This window comes from Camelus bactrianus, chromosome 29, assembly GCF_048773025.1.
Source record: "Camelus bactrianus isolate YW-2024 breed Bactrian camel chromosome 29, ASM4877302v1, whole genome shotgun sequence".
NCBI classification, from domain to species: Eukaryota; Metazoa; Chordata; class Mammalia; order Artiodactyla; family Camelidae; genus Camelus; species Camelus bactrianus.
Genome location: NC_133567.1, coordinates 9,239,712 through 9,258,185, shown reverse-complemented (window position 1 = coordinate 9,258,185; position 18,474 = coordinate 9,239,712). Strand labels below are relative to the sequence as shown.

At 43.9% G+C, this 18,474-nt stretch overlaps 1 protein-coding gene and 1 long non-coding RNA gene across 3 annotated transcripts in view; one reads left to right on the top strand and one right to left on the bottom strand.

Annotated features, from left to right (window-relative positions):
* On the bottom strand, positions 1–5,782 carry LOC123613025 (class E basic helix-loop-helix protein 22). Its single transcript, XM_074354898.1, has 2 exons — positions 5,645–5,782; positions 1–4,603 (listed from the first exon to the last, which is right to left on the bottom strand). Exon 2 carries the CDS (start codon positions 4,237–4,239, stop codon positions 3,097–3,099), a length of 1,143 nt encoding a protein of 380 aa, XP_074210999.1. The 5' UTR covers positions 4,240–4,603; positions 5,645–5,782; the 3' UTR covers positions 1–3,096.
* LOC123613024 (uncharacterized) overlaps positions 5,777–18,474 on the top strand; it is a 485,726-nt gene continuing 473,028 nt past the window's right edge. Inside the window, exons 1-3 of one of the 2 annotated variants that reach the window (XR_006720339.2) lie at positions 5,777–6,646; positions 7,385–7,787; positions 14,798–14,873. This is a non-coding gene — a long non-coding RNA (uncharacterized LOC123613024). The remainder of the gene's footprint in view (positions 6,647–7,384; positions 7,788–14,797; positions 14,874–18,474) is intronic. The other variant, XR_012503154.1, reaches the window with a different exon arrangement.

Sequence of the window (18,474 nt, the reverse complement as noted above, 5' to 3'; positions counted from 1 at the left end):
TTCTAATAATATTTGAAGAGTACAGAGGTTGCAGAGGAAGTACTCCAAAGAGGCCTTCTTAATAATGAGAAATATTAAGCAGTAAATCTTGCAGCAAATGTGTCCCCTACAATGTTAATATGCAAAAAGAAAAAAAAAAATTCAACTGATGGTGGCTGTGGTTAATTCCTAATCAGAATGATGGACAGCAGGGCCAGAACAATACAAACTAATGGCTGTGTTGCTGATCACTTTACCCCTTGATTAAAGACACCCAATTATGGCGCAGAACAGTGTCGTAATTATGTTTCTTAATCACATCCAGGAGGTTTAATTGCCTTAACGATGTGTTTCATTAAATGAATTTAGGTATTATAGTCGACAGTTTTCATACACAGTTGTTTTCAAATTAACATAATATTAGACATCGTCATGGAAATTGTTTTAATAATTATAATTAGACGCACCCAGGCTTTGTCTGGTAAATGCTGAGAGACGGGTCTCCTCCTGCCTGGGGGCTGCCCTGGTCTCTTCCCTGCCTCTACCCCTACTCCCAGACTGGGACGGCTGCAGCTTCAAGGCCCTTTCTCTTATGTTTTCTGAAAAGTTACAGGTTCTGATTAATCTTTTTTGATGGCAAGTGGAGCAGAAAACATCCTCCCTCACCCCCCACTAAGTTTGATGGCGTTTAGGGATATCATTATGAGCTGAGGCCATACAGACCAAAAAGCGTGGAGCAAACTGCCCACAGAGGAAACGCTGTAACTTCACCACCACCAACTCCATCACCTTCACCACAAAAACCAAACCTAAATGTCAGGGCATTACTAAAGTCCAAATACAAGCCTATACAGACATTTTTTAATAGAATCAATGCCCAATCCAATCCAAACATAGTACCTAAAAAAAAAAAAATCTCATTAACAAGCAATATTAGAACGTTTTAAAATCTCTATGGGCATTGTTTACACATATAATTCAACCTGGTTGATTCTTCTGTCACATAATAAAAGGGTAAAGCCACAATCCAATTCATCCTTAGCAAATCCAAATTTTTTCAGGAAGTTGGAGATAAAATTTTTGATAAAATCTCTTTAAGAAACTTCACCCTCTTTGATGGGCCCTGGCATGTTTAACAATGCCATACAAAGTGGGAAAAGAATTCCAGGGGGAGCAGGCCTTTCAAAGTTCATGCCAGCAGACAGGAGCTCTGGACCTCCTTGGGGTCTCACCACTGACCCCATTTATCTCTCCTCCAATGACCAGGCCCAGCCATGGTCCTTTAACAAGTAAACAGTGAACTAGGGCTGCTCCTAATTGTGTAACCCTACAAAACTTTAGTTCCACCTTCTCTGAAACTCCTTTCTTTTTTGTTACCTTTCAAGCAAAGAGTAACACAGAAGAGAGGTGATTGCTCCTTCCACAAAGCACAGCATAATAAAATGTTTGATCAAAATATTTTAATAAAGATTCTTTCTGACATAGATACACATACAAATGGTCGTACATAGCTGTCATAGTCTGATCGACCTATTTAATATATATATCATTCTTCACACATCCAAAACCCGCCAATAGATCCATCATAGCTCCCACTCACCATCCATCCTGACAAACTGAATTTGTATTATCTGCAAGGAGTGGAAAATAGCAGGACTCCATTTTTTAAAAAAAGGTTTTCTTGATTTTCATAGGATAGAAAGGCAGGCAAACAGCCATGCAAACTAAAACTGAAAGCTCACTTTGGGTAAATAGCTTCTTGCTCTTCCTTAAGTTTTATTTCTTTTTAAATTTTACTTTTTTAGAAAAATAACAAAGGATTTCACACCATAGGCAAATCAAACCAGCCTCTCAACTTAAATAACTCTCCACAGTTAAAATAACTTATATATGTACATATATATTAAAAGCAATTAAATTAGACCTTTTAAAAATGCACAGCACAGCCTGGAAAAATATTTGCTTAGCATGTTCTTAAAGGATCTATTGCTGTGATGTCTTTCCTTTTTAGAATGCAAAGGAGTCCCCTTTCAAAAAAGAGATCAATTCATTCATCAATTAAGAATACACCTTTCCTGTAATTTTTGGACTGAAGCAATTTATTAAAGCTCAATTTAAATACAGGGATGATGCAACTGAAGATATCCAGGTGACCTTTGATAAACCTAAGCAGCTCAGATACATCAATATGTCTCTTCATACTTGTTGGCAAATAAACCCTTTAAACACTTGGCACACAATATAAGTTAATCTATAAAACAGAATTTTAGAGTCATTAAAAAAAATCTGCACATAAGACCCATGACCTTAACACATGATAAATACTGTTGGTGTGGAAGGGTCATTGAAGAATAACAAATAAATACCATGAATTGTTAATACATCATTGCAGAGTGGAAAGTAACAAGGTGCACATAAATATTTTTAAATGCAATTCTTTCAGCCACAGTCAGTTTTTTTATATCACTCTTGCCAAAACTTTTGAGCAGTTTCACAGGATTAAAGTTCAGAGACAATAAAAAATACAAGTCTTTCATAGCAACGTGTCTCTGTTTTTTTTTTCCCCCACTTAAATAAATCTACATTTCAAGTTTTTCTCCTGGCTCAGAATCAAAATTTATTTTCAAGTGCCCTTTCTGATTTGTCTAAATGAATATTCCGTCCCACAAGTCACCCAACCCCGGACTCCTCTCCCTCTCTGCACTAGCCAAATTCACAATTATCAGTAGGACTACTATTTTGCCATTTAATACTCTCCACGCTTAATAACGACTACTTCTCAACTTATTTGTAATCTTAATGGAAAACTCTGCTTCCTCGAGGTCTAGGCTGCCACCAAAGTTGCCACTTTTCCTAGAAAAAAGACATATCCACACTCTCCATCCCAACTCCACCTCCCTCCTCCCTCGCTCCCCAGCCCAAAGACCGAGATTCTGAGGGTGTCAAGGCTAGAAGTCCCGTTTGTCTCTGATACTTCTCAGTTCTCGCCTCTGCTTTGTTTGCTCTGCAAGTGTTTCACAACTACCAGAGGACCAAATAAAGGGGGCCGGGGAGGGGGGCAGCTTTTCACTTTCCTCTAGCTTTGGGGTCGGTCTTGTGTTTTTCAGGGGAGAGTGTTTAAGGCTTCTCCGTGCACTGTTTGCAGAGGCTGGAGGAGACGCTATTGAACAGGGCGCACTTCTCCGGGCAGGAGGCGGCCGGGGGCAGCCCCGCGCTGAACGGGTAGCTGGCAGCCTGCTCGTAGGCGCCGAGCGCCGGGTGCAGGGCAGCGGCCGCCGCCGCCGCCGCCGCGGAGCTGGGCAGCGAGGCGGCCGAGATGGCCTGGCCCTGGTTGAGGTAGGCGACGAGGCGCCGCATCTCCTCCAGGGCCTGCGCCTGCATGAGGATGTAGTTCTTGGCCAGCAGCAGCGTGGCGATCTTGGAGAGCTTCCGCACCGAGGGGCTGTGTGCGTAGGGGATCACCGCGCGCAGCTCGTCCAGCGCGTCGTTCAGGTCGTGCATCCGCCGGCGCTCCCGGGCGTTGATGTTGAGCCGCAGCGCCTTTTGCTCTTTGGACTTCTTGCTGCTGCTGCTGCTGCTGCCGCTGCCGCTGCCGCTGCTGCCGCCGCCGCCGCCGCCGCCGCCGCCACTGCCGCTGCTTCCCCCACCGCTGCCGCCGCCGCCGCCCGGGCCCCCCGGGGGGGCGCTGGCGCCGCTGTGGAGGTGGGCGTTGGAGCAGCCCTCGGCCGCCTTGGCGCCGCCGCCTCCCGCGCCCGGGGAGGCCCGCGGGTCGGCGCCTCCGGCCCGCAGCACTAGCTCGCAGCGGCCGTCGCTGTCGTCGTCGGGGCTCTGCTCGCCGCCGCTACTCTCGGCCACCGAGCCCCGGCTGGTGCTCTCGCCGTATTTGAGGCACAGGGCGGTCCCGGCCGGCAGGCTGCTCAAGCCAGGGTCGCCCCCAACGCCGCTAGAGCCCACGAGCAGCCCGGGGACGCCCATCCCGCTGCCGCCGCCTCCCGCGCCGCCGCCGCCGCCTCCCCCGGGCGGCGGCAACAGCAGCCCTGCCCCCTCGGGGTCAGCCGGCTCGAAGCAGCCCAGCGGCGACGACGACGAGGAGGACGCCGGGCGCTCCCGAGGCGGCGGCGCCAGGGACAGGTCCATGCCCGGGGGCGTGGAGCGGAAAGCCGCCTCCAAGCGCTTGGCGGTGGAGGCGCTCAGGCTCTTGTGCAGGAAGAGGTCGTCTTCGCCCGCGGCGGCCGCGCCGAGGTGCAGCCCGCGCTCCATGGTCCGGCGCCGGCGCGCAGCCCGGGCCCGCCGCGCCGGCCGCCGCCGCCGCCTCGGCTCGGGAGTCAGGCGGTGCCGCAGACGCGCCCGAGCCGGGCTCCGGGGCTGGTGCGCGCGTCGGTCCCGGTGCTGCTGGCAGCCCTCTCCCCTTCTTTTTCTTTTTCGCCTTCCCCCGCGCTCGCCTCCTCCTCTTCTTCTTCTTCTTCGTCTCCAGCCGATGGTGCTGGCTGCTGGGGCTCACCATGGGCCGCGGCCCCGCATGGTGGGAGGGTGGGCGCGGAGGGAGTGGAGCCGCCGCCGCTGCCGCCGCTCTGAGCCCAGCCCCGCGCCTCCTCTCCGCACCGTTTATCTTGCTTGGATTCACCTTCAAGAGATTTCCGGACCCATCAACCAGCCGCAGCCACAGACGGGGGAGTCTTTTACATCATTATCTCTGAGTAGGTTATTATGAAGAAGAGTCGCCTGTTGGGACAGCGCTTTCTACCCAATCAGGTTAACGTTTTAATTAATAGGATTAAAACGGTAACAAACAATCGCAGGCGCTATCTGGCCGCGAGTCTGAATAGTTTCATTTCCCAGGTCTGAAGACAGGCAGCAGCTAGAGCTTTATAAAAGGCGCCTGCTCCATTATTCTGCCTGCCATCTGTATACACAGCTTAGCGCATATGTTTGCAAGGCGCTGGGTCCTGTTAGTAACCCAACAACTGCCTTTAGCTTGACATGTGTGGCGACTTTCACTCATCAATGAGCACACTAAAAGCCCTACTTAGAGCCGAGGATGTTCTTTGCTCCTTCAGCAAATTGTAGATCGGTGCTGAAGCCTGGGAGTCCCGTGGAAAGCAGACGCCCCCGCCCCCGCACCCCATCCCCCACGGCCCTTTCCTCGCCACTGCTGTCTCATCTTGTGCTACATGACCCTTCTGGGGGAGAATGATACTCCACCCCTGTTCCTAGGATGACTCTGGTCTGGATTTGGAGATGGGACTTTCAGGGGAAGTGGCGTCCCCGCTGGCTTGCCCAAAAATTTTCGCCCAAGATTCTCAGCTAGTGAGAGAGTAAAGCGGTCGCCCCCCGCCCCTAGAACACACTGCCTTATGCCGCCCCCGCCCCCAATTGCCCACTTCCTGCCCGGATTGTCGGGGGAGGGGGGAAGAAAAGGAAAAGCAGGTGGATTATGCAGCCCATTAGATTATTTTTTTTAAAAAGGGGAGGGGGTGCTTTTGCAGCACTCTCCAAATAGGCTATAGGGATGGTGATTATGAAGCACACGATTTCCTAATCAGGAAGAAACTGATTGCTCAAAATTTCCTCAACATTAAAATCTAATTGTTTCAAAATAGTTCAACTTCACCAGGAGTCAAAGCCTCTCACACACCAAGTGGGGTATTCGTGCATATTTATTTACCCGGAAACGTAGCCGCCACAGCTAGGAAGCCATTCAGGGACATCTGGGTCTGCCTTGGTTGTTCTTGGAGGGAGAGCGAAGGAAGAAGTGTGAAAACAAGTGCTCCTCTCCGGATGGGAGATGGTACACACGGTCCTCCGGCTCCTGTGTCCCGTGTCTGGGAGCACATGGTATTTAGCGGCTGGTTTTCATCCTTATGACATAAGAAAAACAATATTTCCCAACACCTCCAGTAAATCTTTCTTATGTGGCAGAATTACTGAAGCCTATGAAATTTTTGGTTTCTCTGGTTTCATTAAAAACCTTTTAATTGTGGCTTTCAGAGTTGGCCCCAGGTGTTGGACTCTTTTCATTACATTTTGCTCTAATGTGATGAAATTCTAATTCTCTCCTTACCATATGGTTAAATTTCCCCACTGAGAATTAGTTGAAAAAGGAGAAATAATCTATTAATCTCTGTAATAGATTCACAAATGAGGTCCGCCACAGAACCTGTTTTTGAATGGTAATATCAGAACAGTTGGACGCCTTATTTCATAAAGGAGGGGTGAGGACGACGCAGAGACCTCTGAATTTTCACCTGGAAAGGAGGAAAAGGGGCCCAGCGGTATTTTTCCAAAATAACTGCCTGAGATTCAATCCCTTGGGGACAGAAACGCCACGCAGTCGTCGGTTACCTTCCCGCCTCTGGACTGACCAGGACCCAAAGGTTGGGAAAGAACAGGCAGGCTGCGAGAGGCTCTCCAGCCCGGGACACTGGCCGGCGGCTCTGGAGGGCGGGAGCCGGCCCACGTGGCTCGCGGAGGCCCCAGAAGCACGTTGACGTGCGGGGCGGCCGCCTGCTCCCGCCCCCTCCCTCCCCCTCCCTTCCCCTCCCCTCCCGGGCGCGCGCAGCTGTTAACCTCTCGCTTTAGGAAGCTAAAGACACGCTCCTGTTACCGTTTTTCAATTAGCAGCTTGGTTTTCACTGGAATCATAAACAAAGGTTCTCTATAAGCATAGGTGAGTCGTGTGGGCCTCATACCAACTGACCAGAGAACTCTGGCCACCCACGGGGGGACGGAGGCGGGCACCGTCGCGGCCCTGGGCAGGGTGGCGACCCGTCGCCAAATGTCTGACCCGGTTCTCCGTCCAGCCCGCCTTTCTGGTGCGCTGGCACTTACCGCAGGATGCCTGGAATCCTGCCGGCCATTCAGGGGGCACGAGAAGGGCGAAGGATTTACCAGGTCCGGGCTGGGTGGGAGCTACGAGCGCCACACAGGGCTGTGCCCTGCAGGACCTTCCGGTGGCCAAGCAGGGGCCACCACCGAAGTGGCAAAGGCGCCGCTCCGGGCCCCTCACCAGACCCTGGTCCTTCGCTGCTATCAGATAACTTAGAATGAGAGAGTACCTCATGACCGTTCCCCGACCCCACTTCCACGCCTTCCTTCCTCCCCTCTCCTCTCCCTGGCCATCGAAACTACTGGAACAAACTTTTGCGCAACTTAATTTCACTCAGTAGGAGCCCAAAACCTTTCTTCGGCTGTTCAAGAAAATCCCCCCGGTCTCCCCAGAGGAGGTGGCCGCTTAATTGTCCCTGGAAACTTAGCTTTGGGAAACTACCGAAGAATTTATAGAAGCTCTAAATGTGGGCCTTATAACAACCGTCGGGGAATGGTCTTTGAGGTTTATGCACTCGTAAACTTTTGCTGATTGCTTCTGGGAAGTTGTCAGGCACTTAACGCTGCATTTATCTTACAGGGCAATGAAAACACATCTGCCCGGTGTCTCCTTACCTGGTTTAATCGTCGCCAGCCCCAAGTCACGGCCTAGGCCCTTTCTTCTCACTTGAGTGGAATCCCGCCGCCTGGTTTCGGGCAAGCGAAGGGCTGATGTCAGCTGCTCATTTAGTGTCCTCTGGCCGCAGGAGCTCTGGAAATCTCTGCTCGAACTTTATTCTGCCAAGAAGCGGGGAAGGGGCCCGGGTCCTGATCTATCTAGCAAGTTGGAAAGATAGCAGAGGAAAAGCCAAAATAAACACTTTCTGGTTGCCCAGGAAGAAAGGGTGGGAACTTAGCCCGCGGCGGAAACTCCTGACCCACAGATGACCCCTGAGAATGAAGCATTGGAAGTGATATCCTCTGACTGTGCAGTTTCAGAGAAGGTCAGTGTGAGTTACTGAAGCAGTTGGGGCAAAGGCAACGCAGGGGGCTGTTTTCTCTGCCCAGTCATGGTGGGGGCAGCTCAGGCCACTCGGTGTTCCAGACGGTGGGGTGGGCGCCATCCATGAACACCGAGCAGGGCGCCGTTGGTACTGGGCTGGCTGGGGCAGTGAGGCTGGTTGGTAGACAAACCAGGACAGGGAGCTTTCTTGGCCGAGAGTTGGATACCAAATTTACAGACGCCAGAGCAATGTTGTGGAAAGATGAGTACAGTTTTGTTACATCAGGAAGGAACACACCTCTGGCTTTGAAAAGATTCTTAAATATTCAACAAGCCGCACCCTATTGAAATTATAGAGCTTTTGAGTTTCAGACCAAACTAATTTTTTTAGGTCATACTTAAATTTCTTAATGATCATCTTCATTAATATTTGCTTGAAATTTGAAATAGGAACCTAAATAAAATTAGAAAGTAACACATCCACCATTTGAGAACGAAGCTAGAGAGTTCCTCTTTGTTATTTCTACAGACCTGATAAACAGCTTATTATTTACCTAGATAAAAAAGATAGGAGAACACCGAAATACTGGGATTTGAGTATCTGTGTGTGTGTTTTCTGAAAGGGAGAATTGTGTGTGTGTGTGTGTGTGTGTGTGTGTGGGTGTGTGTGTTGCAATTTATCTATTTGAGAACATTCTAAAAAGTAAAAGCAAAGTTTGGAGAAAATGACCTGAACTTTGGCTTGAGCTGCTCTGGAAAAGCAAATTCCCTAAGAGTGACGGAAACCCTGTTGGGGCTGCGCTTCCCCCGCCGCGGACGAGTCCGGCCTGGAAGGTCGGGTCCGCGTAGACCCCAGAGGCATTTCCTCTTAAGAAACCGCCGGGGAAGTGCAGGCTCCGAACCCTTCTTCCCGGCGCCTAACGCGCGCGCAAGCAGGGCGCGCCCCCAGCTCTCCAGGCTGGAGCACCCTCCAGCCCAGAGGCATGCTGACCTTGAAGTTGCATTTACCCACCCCCGCCCCTCGCCCGCCCATCGCTGTCTGGTGGCACTTGGGTCTGCTTGAAGTCCGCACGGCATAGGTTCATCATCCTGCGCCCCTGCGGGGTTTGGAAAGGCAGGATCTACTTGATGGCAGAGAAATTCAAGCTCATCCAGCTCCTGAAGTCAAGTTTCTCGGTGTCGTTTTGTCATCACTATTTTCTTACCCTTTTGGCGGAGTCCCAGAAAGCTCACTCACAGAGACGCTATGGGTCCATGTGTGTGTTGGGGATTGGCGGGGCTCACGAGGAGGACAGAGAAAGTGCAGGGCCGGCGGGAGCTGGAACATCACTGGCAGTGCTCCAGGGGCCCCAGTCTTACACTTTCTCTGTAGTGGTTGGCAATTCCAAGGACTTCGACCTTGGAAAAGTGGAAATCTGTTTACGTAAAGTTCTTTCGGGAAGATTTCCCTTTTCTTGATCTATTTTAAAGAAAAGAGGTCGATCCTCACGACTGGGGGCAGGTTGGTTTAAGTTGGAGCAAACGTTGAAGGGAAACTTTCAGCTCCCGGAGAAGCAACTTTTTACGCTTGACGGTGCGTCCGGAGCCGGTGCGCAGGTTGGTCCCCTCGCTCGCTGAGAAGGGCTCATGTGGCTCCCGCGGGGTCTGTCCCATTGCGGCGACGTTTAAGGGGAGGGGCGCGGTAGCGATTGAAAAACTTGCGCCTGCCTAGCACTGCTTGGGCCCCAGAGAACAATGTAGGGACACTGATAGAGGAAAACCAGTAAAAAAAAAAAAAAAAAGTTTCTTAACAATTCTTTCCCTCCTTGGTTACCTGGGATGTACGCCTGCCGTCGTCAATTGCACTCCCTAGGGACTGATAATATTTGTGTTATACGTGTTTCCCCTTTCGAATCTTAATCGAATCTTGGAAAACATTCGAAAAAAAATTTTTAAAGGAAAATTGTTGGGACAAAAAAGTGAACACTTGTAGGGCTTGTCTGGTGTCCCTGAATTAATGAAGAAACACTGAAAATTCAGGGCTCAGTTCTGCTTCGAGATTTTAGCTCTGAGATTTAAAACCCACAGCGCCATCTCCTGGCATTGAGGAGAATGTAACGGTGGATGACAATAACATACTTAAGTGCTGAGTATGAAATATTCAACTATGAGACATACTTTGTTTTACGCCTCAGAAGTTATTTCAGTGACAAGTTGATTACGGAGACAAAATGAAAACTGGAAATTATGATAATTAAAGGTTGTGAGACACAATCCTGGAATCTAATTATTTGTGAATAGAAGTTTGTATGTTATATTTATATACGTGTCATTTTTATAGAGTCAGATATAGTTATTATTCTTGGGATTTGTGATAAAATATGATCTTTAATTTATCGTGAATACATAATTTGGTGGAAGAAATTAAATCACTAATTAATTTCTAAATCAGGATTTGAACTAGTTATTTTATGCAAAAGGCACTGCAGCTTTTTAAATACCTCAGTTCTCTCAGGCATTAATTGACTGATGAAAACCAATTGCTGAATTGCTATTCAGATCCCTTAATCACCGGACGGTTCTTTTTCAAGTATGGGTTTACTCTTGGTTTACTTTTTGTGGATGATGCTTACCATATATGATAGAAAGGAAACTACTGTGAAATGATGGGGTTGAAACACAAATTCTCTTAGTTCCTAATCGAATTTCACTAATCAGTATCAGCAAGTAATCTGCCTGATTTTTCTCAGTAGCCCTTTACCGCTTTCCTTAACAGTCTTCTCATCTCACAATCCTTCTAAATGTTTTATTTAGGCTTTCTGAGCCTGAAATTTCATCTGAAGCTAAATTCTTTTTGGAAAATTTAATGCACATAATATAACCAAGGATACTTAACACTTTGGTGAATTAAAATGTTTCTCAAATTTGACTGTTTTTGCAAGCTTTGCTCCCTTTTATAAATAAAATCAAAATCCAGTAAAATTTAGAGATGTTACCCAATTAAGAAAATGTCTCATCTATGATTATATGCCCAGGCCAGCTGCTTGAAATACAAATAATAGTAGATATGCTTTTTGTAGTGTACAAAATATTATGAATATCCTTCAAGAATATTGTAGATCAAACAGACAAATGTAAACTTCACTTCAGTTGAAAGATTAATTTTATTTGATTAATTAAAGTGAAGATCTATTAAGCCAAATATTTGGACTCATTTACTCTGTCAATGTAAGCCTTCCTGTTTGAAAGAAATTTGATTATATATAGGAGGAATGAGATAAACAGATGGTTAGCTAGAGAGCTTTTCACAGTTGAAATTTTTAAACTTAACATGGCTAAGTTTGACACCTTCTCAAACATTTTTGATGAGGTCGTTGGTTCTAGCAATGCAATATTGCTGCACATGATCATTTTCACGAATGTTTAAGAAACATTTAACTTGGTTTTCCTATTAATGTATTTGGCTGGAAACTGTATTGATTGGTTTGTCCACTTGGAAAAAATTGCACACATACACATTTGTGCTGTATTTGCACAGTGGTAAACAAGTTTTAAAAAAGGAAATCAGCAGTGGTAAGGCATCATGACAATGGTGTCTTAACATAAAGAGAACATTCCTCGATGAAATATTTCATCCAGACTACCTGAAGGGGGCCGTCATTTGCTTACAGTGATGTTGGCAGGCAAACCAGGATGTCTGCCTATTGCAGCGTAATGCCCAGGCGGAGAGTGGATATTACCACGTGGCAGGCAGACAATCAAGTCAATCTCCAAAGTGACTTAAGACCCTCCTAGGCCTTAGATACTTGTGAAAAAAAATCTCCTGTTGCCTTCACAGATCAGAAGCTGAGATTTTCCCAGAAAGATTGTTTTTTGATCCATGTCCTTAAACATTCTTTCTCCCTTCTGTTACTTCTCACATTCCCCTGGTTTTTAAGAACAATGGTCATGGGGACAAAAAGGAAGAAAAAAAGTGAGGAAGGGTAGAAAGAAGGAAGGCTGAGGAGAAGTGGGGATACAGATTTGAGGCCAAAGGATGCATCTCGTGTATTCAGTGTACGTGGAAAGTGCTTGTCTCATGAAGATACAATCTGCTTTTCTTTTAAAGAGAACTTTTTGAATTGTGATTTTTACATATGTCCAAACCTGATTGCACTGCTCTATGAATTACTTTAAAAGGCATGAGTAGGTGTAGTAGAAGCAGCAGACTCCCAGCAGAATGACTATGTCATATTTGGCAATTGTCTTGTTTCTCCTTAGCTTCAGGAGGAAAATGGATCTAATAATCACGCCTTTCCTGACTGCCTCAAGGTATTCATCAGAGGAGACCAGGTGGAAGCATTTTGTAAACACTAAAATGTTAACATGAATTGAATGTTAGCATCTTATTATGCCTCTTTGTTTCATCTAAACCAGTTCAGTCACCTTTAATTATCATTATTGGTTTGTATTTAATTAATTCATTCTTATTATTTTTTAAATCACAGCTTTCAGAGGCTGGCAGATGTGAGAGCATCGTTCACTGCCTGGGCCGTGTTTGAGGGTCATGGGAGGAGGAGCCATAGCTGTTGGACGTTTTATGTTCCCGCGATCAGTGCCCATCCCCTCCTCCTGGGTGTCCCTACTGCCCTGCTTCTGGAAGGCTTGCTCCCCTTCCGCCATCTTGGATGAGTGAATTTTTCTCTAGCCAGTTACAAAGTGGTCACCATAGTGTCATTTGACTGAACTACTTGGTTTATAGATAGACAAATGGCTGTGGATTTGGCTCCAAGTCAGTTCTTACTTGGAAACCCTCCCTCCGTGTTTCTGTGCTCTATGACAATCTCCTATTCTAATGCCTCCAAATGTGTGGGACACGCTTTTCAACGTAGTGACACTTGTGAAATTAACGATTGCATCATTTTCCTTTCTTCCTTCTAGATCATTAATATAAAAGCTTCATGAATCCAGGTCTATCACTGGCCTTAGTGTGGTATCTGTTTTTCCTCCTCACAGATGGATACATCAATGCTATTATTATTTCTGTTGTTTGTGGTCCATCAAGCAGTTTTCAGTTCAGTTGACAGTGCTTACCCCAAAGCTAATTTGAATTAATTTTTTATGAAAGATTTATGAAGACAGTGTATGTCAAGGGTCAAGATTTATTACACTCCTTGCCTTCCCTTACTCACTACTTTAGTATTTTTATCAAGAAAGGAAATCAGGCTTGTCTGAATTGTTCTTTCTGTTTATTGGACCCAGGTTTCATTGTTCTGTAAGAATTTGAAAATAATTTCTACTTAAATTTTGTTTTGTTATTTTACTAGAATCAGAGTTAAATCAATTCCATATGGATTGAAAAAAGCATTTAAATATGTGATGGGAACGTTATTTATAGAGATGCTTTGTGTAGACTTAGGGTGGAAAGGCTCTCCTAAGCAAGGCAAAAATTCAGAGACTCACACAGAAAAATGTTGACATCTTTAACTACACATTAAAAAAATTAAAATTCCTATTCTCCAAAGAAAAAGACCATAAACAAAGTTAAAAGACACATGGCAGACTAGGAGGAGAAGATGAACACATCAAATATACAAAGAGTTTCTACAAAACAAGAAGCAGCTATCTAATAGAAAAGTAATTTAATCTGGCAATTAGCTGAAGAAATATAAATGTCCAAAAATGATATAAAAAGATGTTCAGAATCCTTAATAAAAAGAAAATATAAATTAAAACAACTTTTAAATAGATCAAATTAAAAAAAAATAATGTATAGGGTTGTGAGGGAAATGGTCGTCGTGAAAACCAATACAGTCTTTCTGGGAAGGTGTTTTTGAGTTTGACACCTAAGAATGTATCCTACAGAAATAATGACATGAGTACTGTAGATGTATGTATCAGGGTTTTCCGGAATGGCAGAAAATAGAAAGCAATCTGAATGCTCTTCAGTAAGCAGACGATTAAATAAATAATGGTATCTCCACTCTATAAAACAGCATGTTGTTACCAAAAGTAAATGACCTGCAATATACACCGACCTGGAAAGACATTTGTGACACAAAATTAAGTTGAAAAAGCACAATGAAGAATCTAACAGGGTCATTTTTGGTATTACAAAAAGTATGTGGGTGGATATAAGAAGGACAAAAAATCTAAAAGAAGTTAGCCCTGGTTCACTCTGGGAGCTGAGATCTGAGGGTCAAGGGTAGGATTTTTCACAAGTGATTTTAAACAGTTTGATAAAGACTGGGTGACAGACAGGTATTTACTGTCTGTTATGTGTATAGTTTTTTTTTTTTTTTTTAGCAATTAAAAAGTTAAGAGTAAACGAATAAATAAATAAATAAATGTGTTACTATTTCCTGGAGGTTCTTGGCATCATTATTTATTTAAATGATGCACTATTAAATTAATAAATAAAATTTTCTTTGCATCATTATTCATTCTCCTCTTTTTTAAAATACTGACAATAATTTTCCTAATTTTAAACACTTGCTCTCCATAATTTTGTCCCTCCTATTTTGTTACCCAAAACCATATTCTTTCATGTTGTTTGGATCAAGAATGCATTTAAAACTAATAATGATATTTAGGGACAATGTCTATCTTTGCTTAGCCACAGATATCTGCCCTTTATTATTAATAATTAAATTTTTGAAAAAAGTATGATATTAAAATGTATTATTATATATTATATGATACATATTATTGTGTGTATTATATATTCTATATGATTATATTGCAACATTAGTGACTTTATTGAATTTCAATAAAGAATAACTCAGTTTGACTTTGTAAATTAAGCCATTTTAGACTTAAATTTTAGCATGATCGCACAGCTGTCTTCCAAAGAGCAGAAGAAATACAGGTTTCTGTGGAGCAAGAAGTCTCACCTCCAGCTTTGACAGAGTGGTTTTGGGGTTTGACTTTTCCCTTCTGCTCTCCTTACATGTGTTTGTATTACCGTTTGCCCATTCTATTTCCTGGTTCAAAAGTGAAAGAACAATGGTTTTTGCCTTCGAGGTTACTGAAACTCCCACTTTCATCTTTCAGGGGCTGCTGTTTCCCAGTCACGCTCGGATGTCTGATTGTCAGCTTTATGTCTCAGGAAGTATTCCCCGCAATTCAGGTACAGTAAAGCATCGCGCTCCAGCCAGCCTCTGTGTGCTATATAACTTTTATAGTCATTATAAAAAATAATTTATTGAAAAAACTAAACCTTTTCCAACTCAGGTGACTTTTGATTTAAATGTCTGTGATCCTGGCTATGGTAATCAGCGATGGCAGATTTTTTTTTTTCTGAATTAAGTTTGCTGTTTATATTACAAAGTTTAGAAAATATGAAAGTAACATCATCTCAGAGCTAAGCGGTTAGAAGAAATGGAGAGTCTGTCATCCACATTTCACCCTTACTTGCTTAGGAATCGCATTTAATACAAGGCCCAGAGAAATTTTCCATTCTTTGTGTCGTATTTTTCCTCTTCTATATATTTTTACTTTACTTGGGTTGCTACATAGTAAAGTCTAAAATACAGCAAGCCTCACTCTGCCATGACTGTTGATTGGAAGTGCTTTGTTAGGTGAAATTATGAGAAGCAACTTAAGCTATTAACAGCACCAGTAGATATTAAGAATAATAATTAATTATTAAAAGGTTTTTAGGAGGTTATTTAAAGGAGATGGTGCGGGCAACAAATCTCTGTGAACGCTTAACTGCTTAACCTCTAAAGACATAAACGCTCAATATATTGTGACCTGAATTTGGAGGCGCTGCGCTGACGGCGGTATTTCCTGTGCACATGGGGGTAGCTGACGAGACCGAGGGGTCCTCTGCAGCCTTAGACACTGGTCAGGGATTGTGTCTGTTACTTGCAAGGTGTGTTTCACTACCTGTGGGCTGCTTTGTTTCCTAGACTTTGGGCATCGAACTGAAATCACTCCTTACTCAAATGCACATGCAAATAGCACCAAGCTATTTTTATATTTGCCAACTGAGCTCTTCTGACTCGGACTGTGGTCAAAGCAATTAAGTCATCTTTCATCTGTGGGTAGTTTGATGTGCCAAGACCCAGAAATACCATTTGTGTTGGTTATGCTAGCGTTTAAAAGAAAGCAATTTGCATACGACTTAAGGTCAGGGCAGCTCTTGACTGTTTTTTTGCTACCATCCAGCTCCCTGTATTTTCTAGTTTCTGATGCTGTTATATCTTTTTTTTTTCCCCTTTTAAATGCATGGAACTTTTCACTTGAAAAATATATTGTGATACAGAAATAGACATGTTGAAAACAATCGCAGACTACAGTTATGAGGAAGGCTTTTTCCCTTGTTCAAGGAGCACAGGCACTTTTCGTAGAACCTGATGCTACTTAGGATGTGAAGACATGATTGTTGCCTATAGAAGCTTTAAAATCAGTCTCTTCTGCCTACATCAGAATATACTGATGGATAATGAAAGACAGGAGAGCAAAACTTCTTTAAGGAGAGACTTGAAGGGGTCTGGAAAGTGGTAACTTACTTAATTGGGTATCTTAAATAAATGTATGGGGAATAAAAGGACCTCCGCTATTAAAGGAAGTGTCAGAAGAGGAAATGTATTAGAGAGGCTGACAGATGACAGTGTGTCTAAGAAGCGCTGATTCTTACTGAGTGTGACTCATAACAGAGGTGACAGTTTTGAACCGTGGGTAGGTCTGAGAGGTAAAAGAAAAAGCAGAGGGCTTCAGCAAGAATTTCTTCAGCCTGTTTTTGAAGAGTAACAGTCCTGCAAGGAGAAACTATGCTTCAAAGCTCATTAGCAGGATCCAGTGTGATCTTTATCTTGATAAGAGTAAGCACTGAGTTTAAAACTCACCTGAAGGTGCAGAACCAGGAAAGCTCCTGCCTCTATGAAGCATGTCAGAGTAATTTTGTAACCTAAATTAAGGTAAGTGGTGACAAAATTTATTTAAACATCCCAGCAATGCATCTATCTGTACAAACTTGGTTTAGTGCAGGGCGATTCAATTCAATTGGATGCAGTGCAACACAGCAAATATTCTATGGTCAAGTACAGGGGTTTCTTTAAATCTTGTTTCTAAGATGATTGCTTTTGTAAACAAATATTTAATTAATTTTTTTGTTAGTTCAGTTCTATTTTAATAACAACAAAAAAATTCTGAATGAGATGTGTTGATTGTTGGTTAAGTGTCAGATGCCGTGGAGCAGAGGGTGCAGAATCAGGATGAAGCTATTGTACCAGGTCACTGCTACCCTAGGTAGTGCCACTGCCACCTAGTGGCCTGAATTTGTGGACACCATACGTGCACATGGAGTGGTATCTAGTTAGTTAATTTAGTGTAATTTCAGTAGCAGCAACCATTATCCTAGATAACATAAAAATACATTTTCTACTTGTGATTGAAAACATCAAAATTTGCTTTTTTCTTTACCTCAAGGAAAGGCACCCTCCTTTTTCGTAATCTCGCCTTCTTCACCTTGTATACACTCCGTTGCCCTTATAATTCCATATACAGAGTTTACTTTAGAAAAGAGATAGAAAATAATCATAGCATGCTAGCCTTGTAAATTTATTTGGAGGTTACAAAGGCACTTATTGCAAAATGGGCCATTAGATAGGCAAACAGATACTTCTTAAAATCTCATTTTATAATACAAAAATGGATTTTATGGATTTTCCATTTGCTCAAATGCGTAACATAATTTCAACACTTCACATGCCTGTAATTACTTAAGGCGTCTGAGGGCGGCTGGTGACTGCCTCCATATATCTCAGCTTTCTCTCTTTCGCCGATTCTTGGCTTTATTTGTTTTTAACACACCTGTAAACACATATTCGCTACTGCATCTTCATCCTGTTCAGGTTTCATCTTCTTTTCATTGCGATTTTACTTTAATTTGCGACTGTGAATAATTACACACTTTATCTTATGTCTTAGAGAGGAAAAAACGCTTGCACACTATTCTGTGAACCACGTGCAGGAAGGCAGGTTGTTCCGTTCCTTGCCCCTTGCGTTCCAGCGCAGCTGGTGAGCTAAGTGAGGAACGACCATCTTCTGAAACACATTCAGGCATCACGTTCATGGGGGGAAATAAGGCACGGAACTGGCTAAACTTAGCATTTGCTTGACTTTCTATTATGAACTTCAGGGAGTCATGGGACCTGGAACCTAGTTCTAGTTTTCTCATTAATTAAACTGTATGACCCTTAGCAGTTCTTTTAACCTCTCTGATCCTCAATTTCTTAAGCTATAAAATAAGTCCACGTAGTGTTTTCCTATCTGGCATCTATCGGGAGAAGGTAGGTCTGGCTTTTGATTTCTTGGTAGTAGCATTCAGTGTCCAAAGGCAAGGGAGTAAAAGAAGCCTGGTTCTGAGGCAAAGTGTGACCCAAGAGTGTTACAGCCATCAAAGCTGTCCGTTAAGTCTGAAGGCAGGAGGCAGCTATCCCCAAACAATTCGGCACTGTTGAGTCCTTCCTAGAAAAATTACTTGATGCTGAAATTTAGCCAGCTATGCAATTAATTAAAATAAAGAAATCAGGAACGCAGACAACTTGAGAAAAGGAGCACTTCATGTCAGTATAAAACTAAGACAGAAATCTATGGGGATTATTAGAACTGGGACAGAAGGTAAATGTTGACAGGCCAGAGATAATACTTAATTAACCAAAAACATGAAATGAAAGGCAGGAGAAAGTGTTAGTGTGAGAATCTCCTCAGCCAGTAGTATT